We start from the raw sequence: 21,767 nt of genomic DNA on the forward strand, positions 1-21,767 counted from the left end.
GCGCTGAAGCCTTTCGGGGTCCCTGCCGAACGGCGATCGGACTTGGGATCTCAGCGCGAACGAGAAAACGAGAAACAGCTCCTCGAGCTGTTTCTCTCGTTTCTCTGGGGCGGACTTTCAATTGCCATGCGCTGTACTGATGTACCAGGCTCTCGGTTGCTTATGTCTTGCCTAATACGATATGTTTTGGCTTGTTGTGACGCGCTGTTGGACGCGCACTAAGTTGTGTTCTGGCACCCTTGCAACTACTGAGCTAGGGCAGGGCCAGTATAGTGACCCTGCTGATACTGCCACATACCATCCCAGTCCGCCATAGAATACAGCACGTGGGATGAGCACGAGCTATCTGACAGCTGTGGTGTCTAGCATGCGACGAGAAATCCGCCAGAAAATGCACGCTCAATAACTTCGGGTTTCTCCGTGTCGCCGCGTCGGCAGGAGGGGTGCCAGTGCGCCCGAGAAAATGAAAACGAGAAACGATATTGAGTTGGGCTAGTGGCGTGCACCCGGTGACTGATCGCAGGCGGCGGGGGACTGTCCTGGGCCCATCCTGCCTTTGCGATCCTCGTCATTCTGGCAAGCCGGGCCCGTGCCCCTGTCTGCTTTCTAGAACTTCCGGATCTACAAACGCGATCACTCTCCATCCTCTGTCTTCTCTTCAATATTCGGTGACGTGAATCGTGCCTTTCGATGCCCTGCTTTGCTTACTCTATGCAACTCCTCCTGATCAAATTGTGTCTTGGAGTGCCAAACTGGACTGCCCACTCGAACCCGAACCTTGGTCCTCGCCGTATTATTATGCCGTACACCCTGTCCGTTCCGTATGGCTCTTCAAGCTTCTAACGCGACTTGACGACTGCTTTACACCGAGACGTACGGGTCTCGTACAGCCCATGCCAGACAACCCCCCAGCCCGTTCCACAAACCTTAAACTGGGGGCAGACCGCCCACGCGTCGCGCTCCATCACGCTCGGGCTTCCGCATACTCAACGCCAACCCCCCGGGCGCGCGCGATCGCCAGATCTCCTCTCTACACGCCCCGAGCTTGGCCTGATCAACTTCTCTCCTCCCTGCCAGCCAATGGGAGCCCCCGCTATTCTCGGTGGCCGCGGTACTTGTGATCGCCTGGGAGCCCGCGACGACCGGCCGGTCGGATCTCGTGATGACAAGGACGGCGCTGCTGCAGAGGCGGCGAAATTGCACCTTGGCATCATCGCAGACGGCATGAACAGCGTTCGTTTACTCAAGCCGTGGAGACCCGCTCAAGCCCACAACAATACGCTGGGTCACTTGCCGGACCAGCTTGGAGCCTTGGACTGGCCATTGTTCTCTGTTCTCTGCTTACTTACCCACCACGTCAGGATCCGCGGGCATCCCGGCTTCCCCCCCTTCTCGAACACGACCATCCACGCAAACATAGCACCGAGCCGCTTGTCATAGTCTAGCGCGATGGCCTCCGCCGGGGAAGCCTCCTCTGTTCTCACATCGTCATATGCATCTCTCTGGCGCAACCCCCGTCCTCCCCGGCAGCTTACTAACCGCCCATCCTCCAGCAACTCTGCATAGGAGAAACCGAACCCTGACGTGCGCGCCACCATCGCGCGCAAATAGCTCTGCGTCCGAGTCCTCTCGCTGGCGTCCGCATCTCACAGCTGCCCCGGCGCATCCTCGGCTACCCAACACCTCTTACCCCGCCTGCGCCAATGGCCACGTGAGAAGGACGCCCGCCCCCGCGATCCCGGACATAACATACAACACACCCACCCTCATCTCATCTCGCATCCCATCCTGCCTATACTAGGCTGCGACTGTGGATCCGCGCTCGCTCTTCTGCCTTCTGTCCGTTAATGTGCGAAGCTGCATTGTATGAACGTTAGCCTTTCACGCGTGCTGGATGGATGCCTCGGGCCGGACATACCTGGGATTGGGACGGTTCTTCGAATTCTGTTCTGCTGTTCTCGTTCTCCTCCTGCACGCGCGCTTGACGTCGTTCCCCGGGGCAGCGGTACGCGTCTCCAATTCCACTCCTCAGCTCAGGGGGCAAGCATAACTGACAACGAACGCCCCTCCCGCTCGTCTTGTCGCTCGCCTAACCCCGGAATCGCCCCGCGGCCCCGGACCCTCCTCGCCTTCCGCACGTCTTCAGTTGACATACCCTGTCCATCGCGCACAGATGCATGTCCACATCCTGCTCGAATAGGCTGCGGATCAGCGTCGCCCCCGAGGATGCCCCGCGGCGCGAATAACACACTGACTGGCATACTTGCGTTACAGCATTGGCCTGCTTCCTTCCCTTCGCGCACGCTAGCTCCGGCCCTTCCTTCCTTCCTTCCTTTCTTGCCATTCATTTCTCCCTCCAGACGCCAAGCTCTCGTCGTCCTCTCCCGCCCGCGATAAACACAGGAACGAAAACAAGACCACGACCACGACCACGGACGTCAAAACACAAGAAACCACGGAATGCAAAACCAAAGAAACCGCGAAACGGAGAATAGGTACGAAAACGCGCGCCCACCCCCCTCCCCCGCCTCCTCCGGTCTGAGAGCATCAACCCGCGCGACTGTGCGCGACCGGCCGCCGCGAGCGCAGAGGCCCGATCAAGAACACAGTCGCTTGGCATTGATCACCCTCGGAGCGGGGGCCGTGGCGGCAACGCACTTCTCTCCTCGCCCCTCTCCGCAACTCAGGATCAACCCAGCGTCGCGAGTCAGACCAGGATCAACCCAAAGTCGCGAGTCACGCGAGCAGAATCGAGAATCGAGAATCGAACGCGGGCAACAATCAAGCCAGAGCGAACGAACGGTGAGCGCCGAGGACGAGCACTCTGGCAGAGGAAGCGAAAGCGAACGGGGCGAGCGCGCAGCCCGACGCCGGGAAGCTCGCCCTTGGCTCGATCGTGCCGCCCCGCCCCTCGTCCACGTTCCAGACGGGGGCCAGCAGCCGAACACGATGGAGCCAGTGCGGCCGCGCCGGCGACTGTGTGTGCGTATGACTCTCATGTTGATGTCCTCCCGCGATGGTACTTATATCCCCCCGCCGACCCGAGCGGTGAGGACCGCCGCGGTCGCGCGGGTGGAAGGGTTGTGCCGGCGGGGGATGCGTGACGGGGGGAGGGGGGAGGGGAGGGGAGGGGACGGGGACCGCGGTGGTGGGACGACTGGGCGGCGGTGCGCGACTGGGCGGGGCGTCGCCCGGAAAGTATGCGCTCAGTCGAGCGCGGATGCCTTGGCCTCGTAGTGTAAGTGCAGGGGTATCTTACGGTAGTGTAGTGGTACGGCGAACTCTTGGATACGATGATGTCGCCATAAACGAGGCGCATCGCGCCCAGCGCTGCGCATTTTGGTACTTTACCATCGAATCCAATGAATTACCTCCCGCGCTCGCGCGCCCCTCAACAATCAGCTCCTCTTCTTCTTACTCCTCCGCTTCTTCCCTTTCCCCTCCCCCTCCGTCTCCTCGCCCGCAGTGAGAGCACCAGCAACCGCTGCGGCACCCTCCTCTCCCTCTCCCTCGCCCACCCCGTGCCCCTCCGCCCCGTCCCGCGCTTCCTCAGCGCTCTCCTTTTCCTTCTTCGCCTTCCCCTCCGCCTCCGGATCGTCCGCCCACGCCCACGCCTCCCCCAGCTCGCCCCTCACGGCCGCAGTGAGCACAAACGACAATATACACGCCGGGCTACACACGCCCCGTCATCATCCATCACCAACACACCACCACATCGAAGGCAGGCGCGACTCACCTGAGGTACAGCAGCGCGGGCTGCGCGGCGCGCCAGACGTGCATGGCCCCCATCGTCGCCGCGAGCCCCGCGGCGTACGCGCCCATCGCCGCGCGGAAGTACGGTTTCGCGAACGTCCCTCCCTCGCCTCCCCCGCCCTGGACGAACCGGTGGTGGTCGTACCGCAGCGCGAGCGCGACGAACGTGCCCGGGATGACGACGTCGCCGAGCCCGAGCATCGTGAACCCGCGCGCGGTGGAGAAGCTCGGAAACGCGGATTTGGGCCAGAGGAGCTTGATGGGCACGTCGAGCTGGGTGGCTACTTTGACCATCTGTACGTGTATACCGCGTCAGCATGGAATATGTACCGCACCACCAACTCAAGAATATATAAAGGGGAAGGCGGGGGGGCGCGAACGTACGACTTCAGTCCCGAAGACCCACCACACGTCGTAGAAGAAGAGCCCCGCGAGGAGGATGCACCCCGTCTTGAACGAGTCGAGCCGGAGCAGGGCGAGCGCGCTGTGCGCGAAGGAGAGCGCGAGCACGTCGCTGAGCAGCGCGGACCTGCGCGCGCCGGGGAGGAAGGCGTAGAGGATGGAGGGGGCGGCGCCGACGGGGAGGAGGAGGAGGGAGGGGGTGCGGAAGGAGAGGGCGGCGAGCTCCCGGCGCCCTTTGAGCGCGAGCAGCTTCACCCTGTCGAACGTTTTCCACCGCGCGTCGCCGAGCACCGCGCGCGTCAGCGCAATCAGGGACTACGAGCACGTCAATCCACAACCTCTGCATAGCGCATACCACGTACCTGCCAAACACTGCCCACGCCCGCCGCCGCAAAGTACCACCCCAGCAGCGAATTGATCCACTCCTTGCCGAGGAAGCGCACGACGAGGTACAGCCCGAACAGCACCGCGGAGCCCGTCTACACCCAATGCCTCCATTAGCAGCCCACGAGCACACAGGGAGCGGAACCGACGATGGGGAACATCCACGCGTCCGAGCTGGACAGCCGCTCCGTAATATCCTCCTCTTCCTCGTCCTCTTCCTCTTCAGGCGCGCCCGCTTCTCTCACCGCGCGTTTTGACTGGCAACTGCTTCAGGTCGTGCAAGCCAGCGTGCACGGCGAGTACTCACCGGAAGGGAGCCATGGGACCCGGCGTAGATAGAAACAGTGGCGAGGGCGAGCAGGCCGGCGTAGGAGGATATTAGATCCCAGTCCGGTGCGGGCATGGTCGTCGAAGTTCACGTCGAACGTTTGCAGCCACGTCAGGAGTCAGACTATCCTCGCGATTGCGCCACGTGCTTATCTTATCTGTCCGCGGTCAAAACGAACCTGCAAATCCGAGTAACAGCCGCCCATCCGGCACCTGTTCTGAGTGAGGGAGGCCTCGTCGCTCGATCACAGCGTCGTGCACCCCAGTGTTCGGCCACTTTGAACACCGCAAAGGTACGTCTTTCCTGCTGCACGGGACGCATTCAGATCGTCAATTAGCCTCACTTGTTATACAGGATGCAGCGGACCGTCTGCACTCAAAGTACTACAACACCCGCCGCGAGCTCTGGACGGACGCGGCGAGCGCGCCTCGCAGTCCTTAGCCAGTGTGTCCCTCTTGCTCATCTCTTCCTGCACTTCAGAACGCGCTGGACGACCCACAACCTCATGCTCACCGACGTCGCGGACCAGTCGTACATCGGCGAGGCCGCGCTGAATTCAGGCACGAATTGGAATGTCCTGTTGAACAGGAGCAACGACGATGCCCAGATACGCGTGCGTGCCGTTACTGACATCACCGGCCGTGTGTACTCGATCATCCTGGCGTTGTGGGAGATCGCGGATTAGGACGCGGCAAAGGGGCAGGGCGCGCGCGCGTACTATGTGGTCGCACTGTTCACGTTACCTCTGACTGGTCACGCTCGTATCCGTATACGCAGTCCAGCGCCATAAAGATATACGATAATAATTGCAGGAGAGTGGGATGATGGCACCTGCGGTGGCGGAGGTGAAGTCTACCTACTGTCGAGCCAAGTATGATAAGACATTGCCAACTAATCTGCCTGCAGTGTGGTGGTCTACCAAACACGACAACAAGCACTTCCTCAAGAACGAGCAGTTCCTGCAGACACTCCGCCTCCTGGTATCTACGGAATTAGATCCAGACATACTTGGACAATGCCAACAAGGTCGGTATCCTATGTGTATGCTGGCATGTCAATAACAATGCTTTCCGTAGGAGTGGAAGGGGCGTAAGTGACCGCTCGAGACTTTGTATCCATGGCGTTTGACTGAGCCCGACACGATCAGTGAGCCAGAGCGGGCTGCGCAACAGCGACGGGCTGTACAACGACGGGCTCGTCTCAGATACGTGCCAGAAGAACGGGCAGGTACGCCGGTAATCCCTCCCACGACAACACTATATCAGACGACATGGTCATAACACCCAGGTGAGCGAAGCCCGGTCCCCCGGCGAATTGTGTGTTTCTCAGTCGGGAGGATACGTAGGCCGTGGTAGCCGCCGGCCTCGGCGCGCTCGGGGTTGCGAACCAAGATATGTCGCTCTTCGACGAGGCGGAGGTCAGCCTAGATGCGACCGTCAACCACCTTACGTCGCGCAGCGACTCTTCCGGGACGAGCTGCAACGCGGACCAGGCCAGTCTTTCTTCTCCAGATTCCCGCACCCCGAGCATAATCGTAACAACACTCGTCACTGCCATATGGTCCACATCCGGACGAAACACCTGCAGAACTACCTCGACCAGGCGAACGACTCCGCCCGGACGGGAAAGTACAGCGCGTTCCTCGGCGCGCAGGCCTTTGTCGCGGATGCAAAGGTAAGTGGTTGGTTGGGCGATTTTGGGTAGGCCCGGGGATGGTGGTTGACTGGGGTTGGGTAGTATGGGCCTTGCTGAGGAGGGTTGTCTGGCGGCGGGGTGAGGATCTTGCCTGGTTGAGGATGGTATTAGTATGGTTTGTTGAATGGATTCTACTTGATCATGGATGCTATTCGAGTCGGGAGCATATCCTGCCTTGGTTTACGCGCCGACAAAACGGCGTGATTAAAGGTTATTCAGGATGAAACCTCTGGCGGTGCTGTGGGTAACTCTTGCGACTTCGGATAGGGCGCTCTGTCAGATTCCCTCTTGGGCACTCTTTCGGCGACCACTCGACATCGACTTGTCTTTAATGACCGGTCATATGACGCAGCACGACTTTGACTCCGGGCTCAGCTGCTGGAATGTCCAACAGAGCTAAATCGCTGAGACGTGTACTACGAGTACACTGTACCGGTACATGTGCAGACACATACAACGCGTGTGGCCACAGAATGGTGGGTGGCTGAGGCAAATTGCTTGTGGGCACCCAACGTCAGAGCAGTGTTCATTAAGAATAACATTAATCTATATCCAAACCCCGCAGTGCACCCCTCAATACCCCGCCGCCACGCCATTCTTCCTCGAATCGCTCGCAGCTACGTAACCCAATCAACATCCAGCATACTAACCAAACCGAACCACTCACCATAGTACACCCCATCCGCCCCCATCACGGCATTCACAACCGCCGCAATCCTATTCACGTCCTCCACTGCCCACACTATCAGCCCTCCTCCCACACCGCACAAGCCGAACCACTCACCCGTAACATTATGCCCCCTTTCCCTCAGCTCCCTTACCCCCTCCTCGGGGTACACACTATCCACATCCGTCACGAGCGGGTACAGCTGGTCGTGCACCCGCCCGTACTCCACCGCTTGCCCCACGTCCATCCCGTACTCGAAGACGTTCAGGATCGTCTGGAACACGGCGGGGAAGATGCGCGACCCGCCCGAGCCGCCGATCGCGAGCTTGAAGTTGCCCGCGGCGTCCTCGACGATCGTGGGCGTGGTCGAGGAGAGCGGGCGTTTGTTCGGGGCGGGGTAGTTGTCTGCGGGAGGGTTCAGGGAAGTAAAGTAATGAGAGAACGAGGGGGCGTACAGGGTGACGGCCAGAGCCCGAACGCATTCGGCGTCCCCGGCGTCGAAAAGTCGTCCATCTAGCGTACACACAACAAAATCTGTATGAGATGAAACAATTCAATGCCAGAGCCTGCGTACCTCGTCATTCAGTATGACCCCCGTCTCCCGATCCATCACCTGGCTCCCGAACACGAGGTTCACCGTCGACGTCAGCGCGACGGCCATCCCGTCCTTGTCCACGATCGACGAGTGGCTCTGTCCGCGCGCCCAGATCAGGTCAGTATACACAAGGGTGCGAGGGGGCCTACCGTGCCATGGTCGATCTTCACGTCGTACACCGGGTTATAATACTCCGGCGGGTGCGTCGTGTCCTAGACGCAATGCTTCAGAGCCGGAGGTGGGGACGAGGTGGGGAAGGGGCTACGCACGTCCGTCACGTTCCTTACCACCGAATCAATATACTCCTCGCTATAAATCTCATCAATGCGCTTCGTATCCCGCGCAAACGCCGGGTCGGACACCTTCGTCCTGCCACTCGGCATAAGTCCACCGCAAGCCGCGCAGCAATACAATAAACAGCCACGCACCGCGCCGCGAAGCCAACTACCCACACACATGAAACGTCAGTTTTATCCCGCCGTTCCGTACACAACACAACCACTCACATTTCATCACCTCCACAGCGCGATGCACGCCCACGCCGCGTCCCGCCTGCTCCCCCACGCCCAACCTTTCGGCCGCGCTTAGCATCATCAACAACACACCCCCGCTCGTCGGCGCGTGGCTCGTGTAGACCTTCATCCCGCGGTACGTACCTTCCAGTGCGCGGCGCACGATGGGCTTGTACGAGGCCAGGTCGGCGGCGGTGAGGATGCCCCCGGTGGCGTGGATCGTGTGCAGGAGGGAGGAGGCGATGGGGCCCTGGGAGGTTGGACGGGTGAGTAAGGCGAGGGGAGAAGGGCAAGGGGGAACGCACGGAGTAGAACGCATCGGGCCCCTGCTCAGCCACGGCACGCAGCGTGCGCGAGTAATTCGTGCGCCTGATAATCTCGCCCTCTTTTAACAGCTCACCGTTGGGCGCGAATATCGCCGACCATGCCGGGTCGCGCAGCATCAGGTCCTCAAAGAACGGGATCTACGCCAGCGTTAAAATGGAGTTCCATTGATAACACACACACACAGCCGAACGAATAGCGGGAACGACAGACGCACCCGGATCCTCTTTGCCAGCTCCTCCTGGACGACCCACCCCTCCGCAATCCTTACACTCGGCATCACGAGCTCCCGCCAGTCCATCACGCCCCACCGCTCGTGCGCGGCCGCGAGCCCGCGCAGCTCGCCCGGCACGCCGACGGCGAGCCCGCCGAAAAGCGCGAGGAGCGGGTTGCCGACGTACATGGACGCGTTGGCGGCCGCGGGGGCGGTCTCTCTAAAGTCGATTGTGTACACTTCCGAAGAGGAGGAGTTGGTGAGAGAGGGAGGGATGCGCACGGTCATGAAGCCGCCGCCGCCGATGCCTGAGCTGCGTTCGGAGTTAGGGAGCGACAGCGAGGGGCGGAGGAGACGCACGAGAACATGTTCACAACGCCGATGCACAGCGTCGTGCTCACCGCCGCGTCGACCGCGTTCCCGCCCCGCCGCATCGTCTCCACGCCCACCTTGGAGCATATCTCGTTCTCGCTCGCGACGGCGCCGTGGCTCGCGCGCACAAGGTACGCAGGATTCCGCGACGGCTCTAGCGTCGAGCGTATTGACACGGAGTAGTAATCATGATAGAATAGGCGGAGGGTGTGGAAGGAGTAGTAGACGGAGAAGAGCGAGAGCGAGAGGAAGAGCACGCGCTTGAACGTCGACTGGATGAACTTGTGCGGCCGCGGCGGGGGCGGTGTGTACAGCGGGAGCGTGGATTTGTCGTGGGCGGTGGCGCCATCGACGGGAGCCATGGCGTACTTGACGGACATGGTCGCTGGCGAGCGCGACGACGGCGGGATGGCAGTGAGACAGTACGTGAGCCCGCTGACATCTCCGATTAGCGGCACATTACGTCGCCCTCCGATAAGATAAGATTAAAATATCTTCACTTGTAATTTGAGGATAGTCAAATTCGACAAAAAATAGACAACAGTATCTCAACAAAAGGGTATAGCTTGTGGTGGTTATTCCTACGTAGAAACAAGGAAATGATAAGTCCTGACGACGACTGATTTCTTCCCTCTAAAGCCATTGACAGGCCAGCATTCCTCGTGGGCTGCCTTCAAGTTACCACTCAACACGGACCATACTGCAAAACCATCCAATCAGCTCATCACCAAAACGCCACCTACCCACTCACCTTCGCGTCCGCCACAATCCCCGCCAACCCGCTCGCGCTCGCCTCGGGGCTAAATATGCTCCCGCCCTGGCTCGGCGCATACCACACATTCCCCACATCGTTATCCGCATTCTTCCCATAATGGTAAATCGCGCTGTACTGCGCCCCGAGGAACGCGCTGTACTTCGCCGTGCGCGCCGCGTCGTTCGCCTGGTCCAGGTAGTACTGCACGTGTTTCGTCCAGATGCCCTTGAATATTTGCTGTCGCGTCGCCGTGTCAGTTGTAGTTTGAAGGGCACGGCGGAGAAGATGAGCACCTGGTTGTGGTCGCAGCTCGACGACACAGGGTCGTCGCACGACTCCTTGAGGATGCCATTCACAGTCAGGTGGCTCATGCTCGCGTCGAGGCTGATCTCCGCCTCGTCGAACAGCGACGTGTCCTTGTTCGCCACCCCGAGTGCGCCCAGGCCGGACGCGACTACAGCCTGGTCAGAATAACGTCAATATACCCGATCTGTGCCTGCGGAGATCCCGCTTGCCTGGTTATAAGTCCACGTCGTCTGCGAGGTACAGGTGTCAGAACATATACATGGCGATATAACGACGACTTCCGCACCTGCCCGTTATTCTGGCACGTACTCGAGTCGAGGCCGTCGTTGAACAGCCCGTCCGAGTTGCGCATCCCGCTGTTGCTCACTGCCAGAGTCAGCACAACATCTACCACCCGCTGTTCATGCGATTGAGAACTTACACCAATTCCACTCCTACACAGACCCCAAAGAAACAAGAAACAAGAAATCATCACTTCCCGCCACACACACACCCAGGAAGGAACTCGAAGCCCACCTTGTTCGCATTATCCAAGTACGTCTGGTTCCCCGTGCGCAGATAGCCCGACGCCGATGTGAGGAGGAACAGCTCGTTCGTAATCGCATTCTTGTACGTATTCGCGCTGGACCACCACACTACCGCAACGCACACTCAGCTCACCAGCGCACAGCCCAGCCTTCGCACGCACGCACCTCCGCCGCCGCACACCGTATCGTCCCACTGCGCCGCCACGATATCGTACACCTTCGCGGCGCTGGACTAAATCCTCGCCCCGCGTCACCATCCCAGCAACCCATCGCGCGCGAAACCGTACTTACCAAATACGCACTGGCATCCTGCCCCCTTGCGTTCTTGTAATCCGCAATCTTCCACAGCGCGAGGATCAGCCACTACCACCCGCCCCATCAACAGCCTGTCCAGCGCAATCGTAGGAAGCGCACCTGGGAGTCGTCCCAGCTCCCTCCGAGGAAGGCATTCCAGTCCTCGTTCGGGTTCAGCGCGGCCTTCCCGATCCACGACTCGTCCGCGACGGATCCGTAGTCGTCGGACCCCGCCGCGAGCATCAGGTTGTGCAGGTCCTCCAGCGCATTCTGGGTGGCAATCAGCACGAGACAACTGCGTGTAGGATGGGATGACGGATGATGCTGCTATCCTCTACTCACGCAGTCCGTCCAGAGCTCCCCGTCGGTGTACTGCCCCGTAGCCGTGTTGAACCAGTGCGACTGCAGGCGATCCGCTATAACCTAGATACAGACAACACGGTCCCCAGTCAACCCCGACTCGCATTCAGGATCAGGCAGACGTAAACGTACCTTCGCCTCGTTCAGCGTAGCCGCGCACTGAGCGCGGCGGACCGGCGTCGCGAGTACACCTTCGCTCAAGCTGAAGAACAGCGCCGCGGCGGATACGATCGTCAGTAAACTTGCGGTGGAGAACATCGCAGCTTGCAGGAACCACTCCGGGATGGGGTGACCACCATCGATTTATACGCATATGCCTGCAACATGGATTTCACGGGACTCGTCACATTGCGACGGCCTGCGTGCGCAGGACTCAGCAGGACACCCGGGGCTCTGCGCAACAACGCGCGCCATACACGAAATCATGGCAAGATGCGTGCAGATCCTGGAAATGACGCGGCGAGGAAGGACCACTGCATATGGGCCAGCGAACCTAAATGGCTGGGACACAAAGAGAGTCGGCCAGTTGACTCGGGCACGGGACACCTCTGCAGCTGGCATTGTGAAATAGCAGAGGATGCCGACCAGAGAGGTACCCTTGCCATCTCTGCGATCACATTCACGGACGTCGCGTGTCGTACAACGACAGATAGTTAGATGGAGGTTGCGCGGACATAAGGTGCTCGGCCAGATGTGGCCATTGATTCGCTCTACGTGTCTATGTTTAGCATGGCACGGAGGACCTCACAAGGAGAACTCACCTAACTCTTGAATACCATACTATCTGATTTCGCACGTCAGCATAGAGGTCACTGAAGCCGGATCCGGCTTTGCAGGTTATTCCAGCACTGCAGTGGGAAGTTCTGATCGCATCCTCCGAACATACAAATCCCATATGGAGACAAACGCACCTTATACAAAGACACCGTCTTATCAGATCCGACGCAGTGAGTAGTGTCACGGTGGCAGCCTGCAACACGATCGGAGGCCATATTTAGCTCTGTTGGACATTCCAGCATCTGAGTCGGGGGATCAAGTCAAAGTCGTGTTGCCGTCATATGACCCTCCGTAAAGGCTCCGAGAGAAGAACGTGCAAAGCAGGTCGATCCAGACGATATCGAGCGGTCGTCCAGAGGGTGTGCAAGAGACATCCAAAGCAGCAAGGCTCTCCAAAGTAGCAGAAATGTCCACCGCGGCAGCACCCTTACTCACCTTATATCACCCATTTTATCAGCACTTGGATCAAGGCAGGATAGGCTCCCGACTCAAGTCGCATTCACGACCAAGTAAAATCCATTCGCTGCCGTTATAAATACGAGTCTTCACTATAGTCCTCACCCAAGCAATTTTCCAACCAACTCAAACACTCTCTTCTCAGCAAGGCCCATACTACCCAACTCCAGTCAACCAATTATACCTACCCAAAATCTCCAAACCAAAGCACTTACCTTCGCATCCGCGACAAACGCCTCCAGCCCCGCCGTGCTCGCCTGCGGGTTCTCCTGCCCCCCACCAGACGCATACCACACATTCCCCACATCCTTGTCCGCGGTAATCGCGTTCGTATTGATCGCGTCGGCCTGCGCGCCGAGGAACGCGCTGTACTTCGCCGTCCGGGCGGAGTCGTTCGCCTGGTCGAGGTAGTACTGCACGTGTTTCGTCCAGATGCCCTTGAATATCGACTGTCCGGCGCAGGTAATCAGCGTGATTGCTATTATGGGGGAGGTGGGGAGAGACTGACCTGGTCCGCGTTGCAGCTCGTGCCCGAAGAGTCATCACAGGACTCCTTGAGCACGCCGCCCGAGGCGAGGTGGTTCACCGTCGCATCCAGGCTGACCTCCGCCTCGTCGAAGAGCGACGTATCTTGATTGGCCACCCCGAGCGCGCCGAGGCCAGCAGCTACCACGGCCTACATATCCTCCCAACTGAGCAACGTATACTTCGCCGGGGGGACGGGCTCGCTTACCTGGTTGTAAGTCCATGTCGTCTGGGATGCGATTTAGCCTGGTGTGAAGAGGAGGGATAATGGAAAACAATGTACCTGCCCGTTGTTCTGGCACGTATTTGTGACGAGCCCATCATTGTACAGCCCGTCACTGTTCCGTAGCCCGCTCTGGCTCACTGGTTGCGGCATGAAGTCAGACACCCTAGATCATTAGACACAAATCTCAAGCCGTCGCTTACACCAGTTCCACTCCTACAGGATATTGATTAGCATTTGAGTACACACATATGAAGGTTGCACATTAACCTTGTTGGCATTATCGAGGTACGTCTGGTTCTGATTTCGTAGATACCCGTACGCTGAGGTCAGCAGGAACAGCTCGTTCGTGATGGAGTTCTTATAGTCGTGTTTGGTAGACCACCACACTATGTGGAAAGGTAAATCAGACGGCGAGGATCGTATGTTGGAGTCGGATAGACTCACCTCCACCGCCGCAAGTGCCATCATCCCACTCCCCGGCGATTATATCGTATATGGTCCCGGCGCTGGACTACGTACGCAGAAGGGATTAATCAGGAACCAATGACCAGCGAAGAATAGGGAGAAACGTACCACATACGCGCTCCCGTCCTGCCCCTTCGCAGCCTTATAATCCGCGACCTTCCACAGCGCCAGGATAATCCACTGCACAAACGGGCAGTGAAATCAGTCACAACCATGGCGCGCACCCACGCCTATAGCTGCACCTACCTGCGCATCGTCGTTGCTCCCGTTCAGCAGATCATTCCAGTTCGTGCCTGAGTTCAGCGCGGCCTTGCCGATGTACGACTGGTCGGCGACGTCCCCGAAGTCGTCGGAGCCATCGGCGAGCATGAGGTTGTGCAGGTCCTCGAGAGCGTTCTGGATTGCAGGGAGAGACGAGTAAGGGAGACGTTCTAGCTCGTGCGGGGGATGCTCACCGAGTCCGTCCAGAGCTCGCCATCGTTGTACTGCCCGGTGAGGGTGTTGTAGTATCTGGATTGCAGGCGGTTCGCCACATCCTGTATGACAAGTTGGGCATCTAAACGCGGTTAATACAGCAAGTAAGACGTACCTTTGCAGTGCTCAACGTAGCCGCACACTGCGCGCGTCGCTGGGGCCGAGCAACGCCTCCTTCACTCCAAAGAAGTGCCGCGACCGAGACAAACGCTAAAAGGCGGGCGAAAGCAAACATAGCAGCTGCAGTCGGGTTGGCAACTCATGCAACTCGTCCACGAATTTATAATACACAATCCGGGGAAATGTAATGGTATCACCCCATCACTGAGCACTCCACGGGGTGCATCAGACTCGCGACGAACTGCCAGACGCTGGCCCATGCTGTGTTCCCTCTGTGCGTTCAACGGTGCTTGGCAGCGATGTCGTCTACCTGGGAGACTGTTTACCGAGGGAGAGACGACGGCCGAGGGTCGGCAGACGCTTGGGGTGCTCGCTCATGCTTGCTGTGATCACAGGACTGACGTTGTGCCGTCGGAAGAGCAGACTGAGAATGGAGAGCAGCAGCGCAAGTTCGTTTTGATTGCAGTCCAGCAATGACGTCGGGTGGCGGGCCGCTTTGCCTCAGCCACACTGCAGAGGGTCGTATACACCTGGCGTTGGTATTTCAATAGTACTAGTTTACCCTTGCATTGGGATCGGCAGCTACGAGCTCAGAAGTAAAAGACCCCCTCCTACATCATGATGGATCGGGGGATACAACTGTGCGGGTCTGGAGGATGGTAATACACTAACAATGCTCTTCTAACCAGCGTGAATCCCGTAACTAAAACCACCACCCCAGCCCCGCCTCCCCGCTCCCCACCGCCGCGCTCAAACACGCCTCCAGCCCGCTCGTGCTCGCCTCAAACCCCTGCTCGCCACCCCCGCTCTCCCTGGCGTACCACGCGCTCGCGACATCCCCCGTAGACGCGTTCAGCGCGCGCTGCGTCACCGCCGTATACTGCGCCCCGAGGAAGGGCAGGTATTTCAGCTTCCGCACGGGGTCGGCGGTGAAGGCGAGGTAGTAGGTGAGGTGTTTCGTGAAGATGCCCTGTGGAGCCACGTCAGAATACCGGTACCAGTACTTTGATTCATCCACGGCAGGACGGGAGGAGGGGAGGTGAGAGAACGAAAGGCACCTTGAATATCTCCTGGTCCGCATCGCACGTACCGGGCACCCCATCGCACGACTCCTTCAGCACCCCGCCCTGCGTTAGGTACCGCGCCGCCGCGTCGAGGCTCACCTCCGCCTCGTCGAACAGCGAGGCGTTGCGCGTGGCAGCCCCCAAGGCACCCAAGCCCGCCGCCACAACGGCCTGGGAAGGTGAGAATCGTGTAGCGGGGAGACGGGGAAGACGCGTGCGCACCTGGTTGTACGTCCACGCCGTCTGGCCATTATTCGCGCACGTCGCGCTGTCCAAGCCGTCGTTGAACAAGCCCTGCGCGTTGCGCATCCCGCTCTGGCTCAGCCACGCCCACTCCTGCACGCACGGCGCCGTCATAAATCACTGCTGCAAGACCAAGGCGCCGAGCGCGCACCTTGTTCGCGTTGTCGAGGTACGTCTGGTTCTGACTTCGGAGGTACCCCATGGCGGAGGTGAGGAGGAAGAGCTCGTTCGTGATCGCGTTTTTGTACGTCTTTGCTGAGGACCACCACACTTCCCGGTCAACCGTCAATCAACGTTAGCAGCGCTATCCGACGAACAGGTCATGGATGTACCTCCGCCCCCGCAGACGTCGTCCCACTGCGTCGCGATGATATCGTATATTTGCGCCGCGGCGTTCTACTCAATATTGTTGATCATGAACGTGTGGAAGCGAGGGGATGGGGAAGGGGAGTCTACGTACGTTGTACGGACTCGCGTCCTCCCCCCTCGCCGCTTTATAATCCGCAATCCGCCACATCGCGAGCATAATCCACTGCCCACGCCCCATAAGTCCCCTTCCCTCCCTCCCGCAGAACGAGGGAGGCACGCGCACCTGGGAATCATCATTACTCCCATCCAGCAAATACACATAATCCGCCGCCCAATCCGTGCTCGGGTCGAGCGCCACCTGCCCGATGTACGACTGCTCCGCGACGGCGGCGTACGCGTCGGTGTTGGTCGCGAGCATGAGGGTTTGGAGGTCTTCGATGGCGTTCTGCCCTTGCAAGGTGAGGATGAAGGAGGGGGAAGAGGGGAAGGGGAAGGGGGCACGCACGGCGTCGGTCCATATCTCGCCGGTGTTGTACAGCCCGGAGGAGGGGTCCCAGTATTGGGACTGGATGCGGTTAGCTATGAACTGATTCATCCCTCAAGAGTCAGACGTTGTGTTATTCCGGGAGGGAAGGGTGGGACAGGAAGAGGCGTACCGTCGCTGTATCGAGAGGGTTGAAGCATTTCGGGAAGGACAAACACTGACTCTGCGCGAGGTGGGTATAGAAGGAGAGGAATAACAATGTGAACACGAGCATGTTCGATTATTAACAGTCCGCCCCGTATTGGTGAATCCCTGGGTTAAGTACCCTGCACGCCCAGGGTGTTCACACCATCAGCTGGAAATATCTCTGTATATCATGATACCCAGATGACGATGACTCCCTCGCTGTCAATCGCTATGCATTGAGAGCAGCTGTCCGGTAGCGAAATCCAGCTTTCGGAGGGGCGGCGCTGGATGGCAGTAGATGTTGCTTCATTGGTGGAGCTGGGCAGTCACGAACGCCTTGCAGCGCCTACTGTCACTTCCACCGAGATGGCAATGGGCGTCTTAAGGTGTTCGTGACGCACAGACGAATTGGCGCTTGCGATAATCCGTTGACATGGGAGGGAGAGAGAGGATACATCTCAAGGTGAGCGTACGTTCCACTTGCGTAGGCATGACTGGGGGATATCGAGGACAACCACTTGGAGAAAGCCGAGTGTTTTACAGCTTGGCATATCGTTCCCGTTCGGTAGAAATCCTTTCCTGCCCTTCTCCCTCAATTGTATGGCGATCCGTCTGATTTTGCACCATTTTCACCTGTTCTGCTTGGTTCATGGCTAAAACATAAGCTTCCTCGGGCGTTCCGGGGAGGTTACGCATATGGTTGCTCGATATCGAGTGGCTGTGCCATTTCGTGGGACGAACCTACCAAACTCAACGAGTTATCGAGTGGCTGTGCCAGAGGCTCGATTTGTGCCTGCCATGACAGGTGCCGGACGAGCTCCCGTTCGTGGGTACAATAGGTAAAATACCTGCGTATACTGTATACTTGAGACCATATATACGAAGGTAGATGCGGCTTGATATCCATTACCCCAAATCATACCAACAGACCTTGATGTCCATGCAGAGTTTTTATGGGAGTGTTCAGCACTCAGCAGCAGTTAGACAGTTCACAGCAGTAGATTTACAGAATTATTTTTAATGAAATATCCTCTGCGCAGTTGGCCTGACTGGGTGTCACTGCATTTACAGATATCCGCAGTAATCCAGACCTTGTAAGGTGGCGTGGAGGGGGGAAAGCGTGCAAACTACAGATTCAATGTTAAACCTCTTTCGTGGAATTGTGGGGGAGTGGTGTTTGCTTTGAATGACTGATACAAGAAGTCACTTGCCCCGGAGGGCCCCAAATTGAGGAATTACACAGTATTTTGGGCTTGAATCGCCTTCAGAAAATATGCATGGACTAGCTGTAGACTTTCTCATGGTTTCAGTTGCCGTTTTATAGGAGATATATCTCAGAGAACGATGGACGGGTTGAGTACTAGTATGGCCCTGGAGGGGCCGGACAAATTCGATTTTAGCAGTATTTACACTCGGATTTTATGGTAAAATATGCCATCTGTCACTCACTAGCTGCTGTGTTCCTACTTCAGGGCTCTGAGGGTGATTTGTGGAGCATAGGCCCGAGAGTAACGCAGATTTCAGTTCCAAGGGCCTCGAAGCCACAACTGCCACATGGCTCTCTGAGCCAATCCCAATTTTTCCTTTTTCTTTTTCTTTTTCTTTTCTTTTATTGCAACTCTATCATTATCGAGCCGGCGTTCCGGTCCAGACGAGTTCAAATATGAACTTCCATCTGGCGATGAAGGCCTGTCTGTGGGCTCAGAGTCATCCAGGGGCCATTCCCCCATGTGCTCGCATCGATGGGACTCACGGGATCAAGTTCTGTCGTGGAAGGTTTACCGTGAGAATATGTGGAAGCGATAGGACAATGGTCACTAGCGCGACCGTGACGCCGTGACCAGCGCGTTGGACATTACCTGGTCGACGCGTCCTTTCTTCAAGTTTCTTGAACGCCACATTTGACTTCTTATTGCACGAGTCGTTGTTCAGAGAGCTACGGCAGTACGAGGTTACGATTGACTGTCTGTGAGTTATCTTACAGGCAGCAAGAAGATCGTAGCTGAGTACACGTGTAGAGTTGCTGCGTGACCCTTGTTCTCTCTTTGGTCAATTCAGGGCTCGCAGCGTGTAAGGTTTGTCCGTGTTCTGTCTGATGTTTGTCTGATGTTGATTTTTATCGCTTTATCAGAAGGGTCTCCTGTATAAAAGGCTGCTTGAGGTATGTCCTCTACTCTCCCATCCCTGCGTTTCCTCTACTCTCCCATCCCTGCGTTTAACCCATGGCCCCTAGGTTTCCCGATCCCAAGGCGCGTACTTTCGACGTAATGCCGCAGGAGCCTGCGGTCAAGACAACACCCTACGCCCAGAAGTTGAGCTCCCATCCGATATCGCACGACGATGGAGCTGCCGAGATGGGAAAGAAGGTTGACCGCGAATTGGATCCTTATAGATCGACCCGTATTGGCGAGCTCATCGATCACATCTTCCCGGAACCACTTATACCTGGTTCCGACAAGACAATAGACGACATCTACAGCGCAATCACTACCGGCGATGACTGGCTCTTCTCCGCCACGACCCGCACATGGAAATCTTGTCCTAACCTTTCTGTAGCCTCGAACAATGGAGACGTCGAAGTGGACTTCGCCTCATTCTTGAATACCCTTGCTACCCGGATCAGTGTCGTTGTCGGGAAAGAATGCAGACGAATTGCCACGGGCGCGTATGCGGGCAATCGCAATCACCTCCCTGGCGGACCGGGCTCTGAAAGACGGCCGGATGTCTTATTCTTTGAAAAGGAAGGGCCACAGTCGTGGGAGACTGTCATTTCTCACTGGGAGGTCAAGAACAAACACAAATATTGGCGTCAGGCTCGGACCCAAGTTGGCGAGGGTGCTCGTCTCATTTATGAGTCTCAATACGACAGGCGATTCGTGGTAGCGGCATCCATCTTGGGCTTCGATATTATCCTGCACCTGCTCGATCGTGCTGGTGAAGTCTCCTCAGCGACTTTCGACATGCGTGGCCAACCTCGCGCGTTTCTTCGAATATTTACCGCGACCATTTTCTCGGAAAAGGATCGTCTCGGCTATGACCCCAGCATCACGACTCTCGAGGATGGCAGGCGCTGCGTGACCGTAGCCCAGGAATCCTACGTGATTGAGGACTGGGTATACCGGAGTCATTCGATCAGAGGACGCGGGACAGCATGTTGGCGCGCGTCTCGCAATGGTGTCACGTACGCAATCAAAGACTACTGGACGGACATGTCCCGCGCTGTCACCGAAGCCGAGTTTCTGCGGGAGGCGGAGAATCACGCCGTTGAGGGCGTGCCTCGTTTAGTGGCACACGAGGTTGCCGAGTTTCGAGGACAGAAGGACACAACGAAACTGATACGCCCGATCCTGTCGGAGGAGATGTACAGCAAGATGTACCTGGATGCGTACACCAGTGTGGGTGAGCGCGTTCATATGCGCTTAGTCATGACCCCATTTGCAATGCCTATAACACATTTCAAAACAAAAGGAGAACTCGTAGGAGCTTTCATAGACGTCATCGAAGGTAATACTTCCACAAGGCATGGTCGATTGTACTCACTGACGGTCTTAAAATAGCCCACAAGCAGCTTGTCGAGAAGGCAAACATACTTCATAGGGACATCAGCGTGAACAATATCATGCTGGTTGAGTCCTCAGATCAGGAGGGCAAGAATGGTCGTCGTAGGGGACTCCTCATTGACCTTGATTATGCTGCCCATTATTCGCCGGATGATGCTCAAAAGGACCGGAAAGTTGCTCTATTGGAGCGGACCGTGAGTCATTTGTGTCTTCAGATTCCATGTATATTGACATGCCTCAGGGGACTACTCCTTTCATGGCCATCGATCTTCTTTCAGCGAGTGGACAGCGGGTACATGTGCCACGATGGGACCTCGAGTCATTCTTCTACGTGCTCATTTGGGTCTTCATCCTTTACGACGGCCCATGCAAGTCGGAGAGGAAGATCAAATTCAGTGACACTGTGTTATTCAAGTGGACGAACGACGACTTTGAATCGATCGGAATGAACAAGTATGCGGCGGTCACGAGTCCAGACTTCTGGGAATCAAAGGTGTTGCGCTGGGTGGCCCCCTATTTTGCAGACCTGAAACCATGCTTGACCCGCATACGCGACCTTTTGTTCTTCACTGAAGAGAAGACCCACGACAAGTTTATTCGTATCCTTCAAGAGGAGTTCGAGAAACTGCCGGATGAAGGCAGTTCAGGCGACGAGGAGGCCTCGGAGGAAAACCTTCCGACCACACAGACAAGCGCTGTAGAGCAGTTCCGCTCTTCGTATGCGATGGCAGGGGTCAATGGCCTGATTGCGGAGGGTCGCCCTGACAGCGAGTGGTCCGGCAAACAGGATGACGAGGGCGCCGAGGGCTCTGATTCCGCCGCGGCTGGCCCTTCACACTCATGGGCAGATATTGCGAGTACCGGCTCGCGCGGACGCAAGAGGACGGCAGGCGAAATCGCGGAGAGCAGAGGCGACTATACTGAATCTGGCATCTCCCCCGACTCGCGGAGCAGAGGCTGGGTCAGCGATCCGTCCGCCTTCCGTACTCCCAGCCCGGTTCGATCACCTCCCTCCTGGGGTTCAACTAGGGTTCGGGCGGAGGGCTCTCGGAAGAGTCATAGCAGAGGCCCGACGTCGTCCGAGTCTAGCAAGCGACACCGCGGGCAGTAGGTGATGTAAAGGTATTGTCTCGTCTGAGAGTATCGTTATCTTTCATTGATGGAATCTTGTATAATCGCTGGTCCTGGCTTTGCTGTAAGGATATGTTGTCGTTATTGCTATCACTCAATCGCTATATCGTGTATGCTCTGTATTTGAATATAATCTCGATCGGTTCGCATGCTGAGTGCCGAACAACTTCAACACCAGTCACCAGATAAAAGTCACTCCAATATTACTGGAAGCCACAAAGATCTTTCATCACAGCACACGAGACTCAATATCCAGCAAG

The 21,767-nt window shown here is 57.5% G+C and overlaps 8 protein-coding genes across 8 annotated transcripts; 2 read left to right on the top strand and 6 right to left on the bottom strand.

Annotated features, from left to right (window-relative positions):
- Window positions 1-927: 927 nt before the first annotated feature.
- GLOTRDRAFT_127425 (uncharacterized protein) lies at window positions 928-1,598 on the bottom strand (the record flags this gene model as incomplete). The annotated part of the gene is made up of 2 exons (XM_007866015.1): window positions 928-1,203; window positions 1,350-1,598. The coding sequence occupies 2 exons, from the start codon at window positions 1,596-1,598 to the stop codon at window positions 928-930; spliced, it is 525 nt and encodes a 174-aa protein (XP_007864206.1).
- A 1,606-nt stretch (window positions 1,599-3,204) lies between these two features.
- On the bottom strand, window positions 3,205-4,989 carry GLOTRDRAFT_73578 (uncharacterized protein). The gene is made up of 6 exons (XM_007866016.1): window positions 4,847-4,989; window positions 4,689-4,796; window positions 4,518-4,634; window positions 4,138-4,470; window positions 3,737-4,047; window positions 3,205-3,672 (listed from the first exon to the last, which is right to left on the bottom strand). The coding sequence occupies exons 1-6, from the start codon at window positions 4,940-4,942 to the stop codon at window positions 3,399-3,401; spliced, it is 1,239 nt and encodes a 412-aa protein (XP_007864207.1). The 5' UTR covers window positions 4,943-4,989; the 3' UTR covers window positions 3,205-3,398.
- A 383-nt stretch (window positions 4,990-5,372) lies between these two features.
- On the top strand, window positions 5,373-6,619 carry GLOTRDRAFT_127428 (uncharacterized protein; the record flags this gene model as incomplete). Its single annotated transcript, XM_007866017.1, has 7 exons — window positions 5,373-5,480; window positions 5,680-5,847; window positions 5,944-5,956; window positions 6,015-6,094; window positions 6,213-6,284; window positions 6,326-6,541; window positions 6,605-6,619. 7 exons carry the CDS (start codon window positions 5,373-5,375, stop codon window positions 6,617-6,619), a joined length of 672 nt encoding a protein of 223 aa, XP_007864208.1.
- A 307-nt stretch (window positions 6,620-6,926) lies between these two features.
- On the bottom strand, window positions 6,927-9,063 carry GLOTRDRAFT_58153 (gamma-glutamyltranspeptidase; the record flags this gene model as incomplete). Its single annotated transcript, XM_007866018.1, has 11 exons — window positions 6,927-7,179; window positions 7,230-7,295; window positions 7,347-7,634; window positions 7,685-7,742; window positions 7,804-7,920; window positions 7,974-8,036; window positions 8,094-8,193; window positions 8,253-8,268; window positions 8,331-8,586; window positions 8,642-8,800; window positions 8,878-9,063. 11 exons carry the CDS (start codon window positions 9,061-9,063, stop codon window positions 7,136-7,138), a joined length of 1,353 nt encoding a protein of 450 aa, XP_007864209.1. The 3' UTR covers window positions 6,927-7,135.
- Window positions 9,064-9,931: 868 nt separating this feature from the next.
- Window positions 9,932-11,745, bottom strand: GLOTRDRAFT_137481 (Six-hairpin glycosidase; the record flags this gene model as incomplete). The annotated part of the gene is made up of 12 exons (XM_007866019.1): window positions 9,932-9,946; window positions 9,998-10,237; window positions 10,294-10,461; window positions 10,516-10,536; window positions 10,593-10,672; window positions 10,728-10,740; window positions 10,823-10,941; window positions 10,999-11,065; window positions 11,125-11,196; window positions 11,248-11,397; window positions 11,470-11,550; window positions 11,620-11,745. 12 exons carry the CDS (start codon window positions 11,743-11,745, stop codon window positions 9,932-9,934), a joined length of 1,152 nt encoding a protein of 383 aa, XP_007864210.1.
- Window positions 11,746-12,744: 999 nt separating this feature from the next.
- Window positions 12,745-14,748, bottom strand: GLOTRDRAFT_58156 (Six-hairpin glycosidase). Its single transcript, XM_007866020.1, has 12 exons — window positions 14,526-14,748; window positions 14,392-14,472; window positions 14,183-14,332; window positions 14,045-14,116; window positions 13,916-13,982; window positions 13,739-13,857; window positions 13,672-13,684; window positions 13,529-13,608; window positions 13,454-13,474; window positions 13,229-13,396; window positions 12,936-13,169; window positions 12,745-12,876 (listed from the first exon to the last, which is right to left on the bottom strand). Exons 1-12 carry the CDS (start codon window positions 14,643-14,645, stop codon window positions 12,862-12,864), a joined length of 1,140 nt encoding a protein of 379 aa, XP_007864211.1. The 5' UTR covers window positions 14,646-14,748; the 3' UTR covers window positions 12,745-12,861.
- Window positions 14,749-15,233: 485 nt separating this feature from the next.
- GLOTRDRAFT_127432 (Six-hairpin glycosidase) lies at window positions 15,234-16,830 on the bottom strand (the record flags this gene model as incomplete). The annotated part of the gene is made up of 8 exons (XM_007866021.1): window positions 15,234-15,500; window positions 15,589-15,765; window positions 15,817-15,930; window positions 15,989-16,107; window positions 16,170-16,233; window positions 16,298-16,369; window positions 16,430-16,725; window positions 16,803-16,830. The coding sequence occupies 8 exons, from the start codon at window positions 16,828-16,830 to the stop codon at window positions 15,234-15,236; spliced, it is 1,137 nt and encodes a 378-aa protein (XP_007864212.1).
- A 1,833-nt stretch (window positions 16,831-18,663) lies between these two features.
- Window positions 18,664-21,680, top strand: GLOTRDRAFT_137483 (uncharacterized protein). Its single transcript, XM_007866022.1, has 6 exons — window positions 18,664-18,784; window positions 18,835-18,891; window positions 18,948-18,977; window positions 19,050-20,320; window positions 20,374-20,570; window positions 20,618-21,680. The coding sequence occupies exons 4-6, from the start codon at window positions 19,084-19,086 to the stop codon at window positions 21,485-21,487; spliced, it is 2,304 nt and encodes a 767-aa protein (XP_007864213.1). The 5' UTR covers window positions 18,664-18,784; window positions 18,835-18,891; window positions 18,948-18,977; window positions 19,050-19,083; the 3' UTR covers window positions 21,488-21,680.
- Window positions 21,681-21,767: the final 87 nt, after the last annotated feature.

The sequence above is a fragment of the Gloeophyllum trabeum genome, assembly GCF_000344685.1.
Source record: "Gloeophyllum trabeum ATCC 11539 unplaced genomic scaffold GLOTRscaffold_00004, whole genome shotgun sequence".
NCBI lineage: Eukaryota > Fungi > Basidiomycota > Agaricomycetes > Gloeophyllales > Gloeophyllaceae > Gloeophyllum > Gloeophyllum trabeum.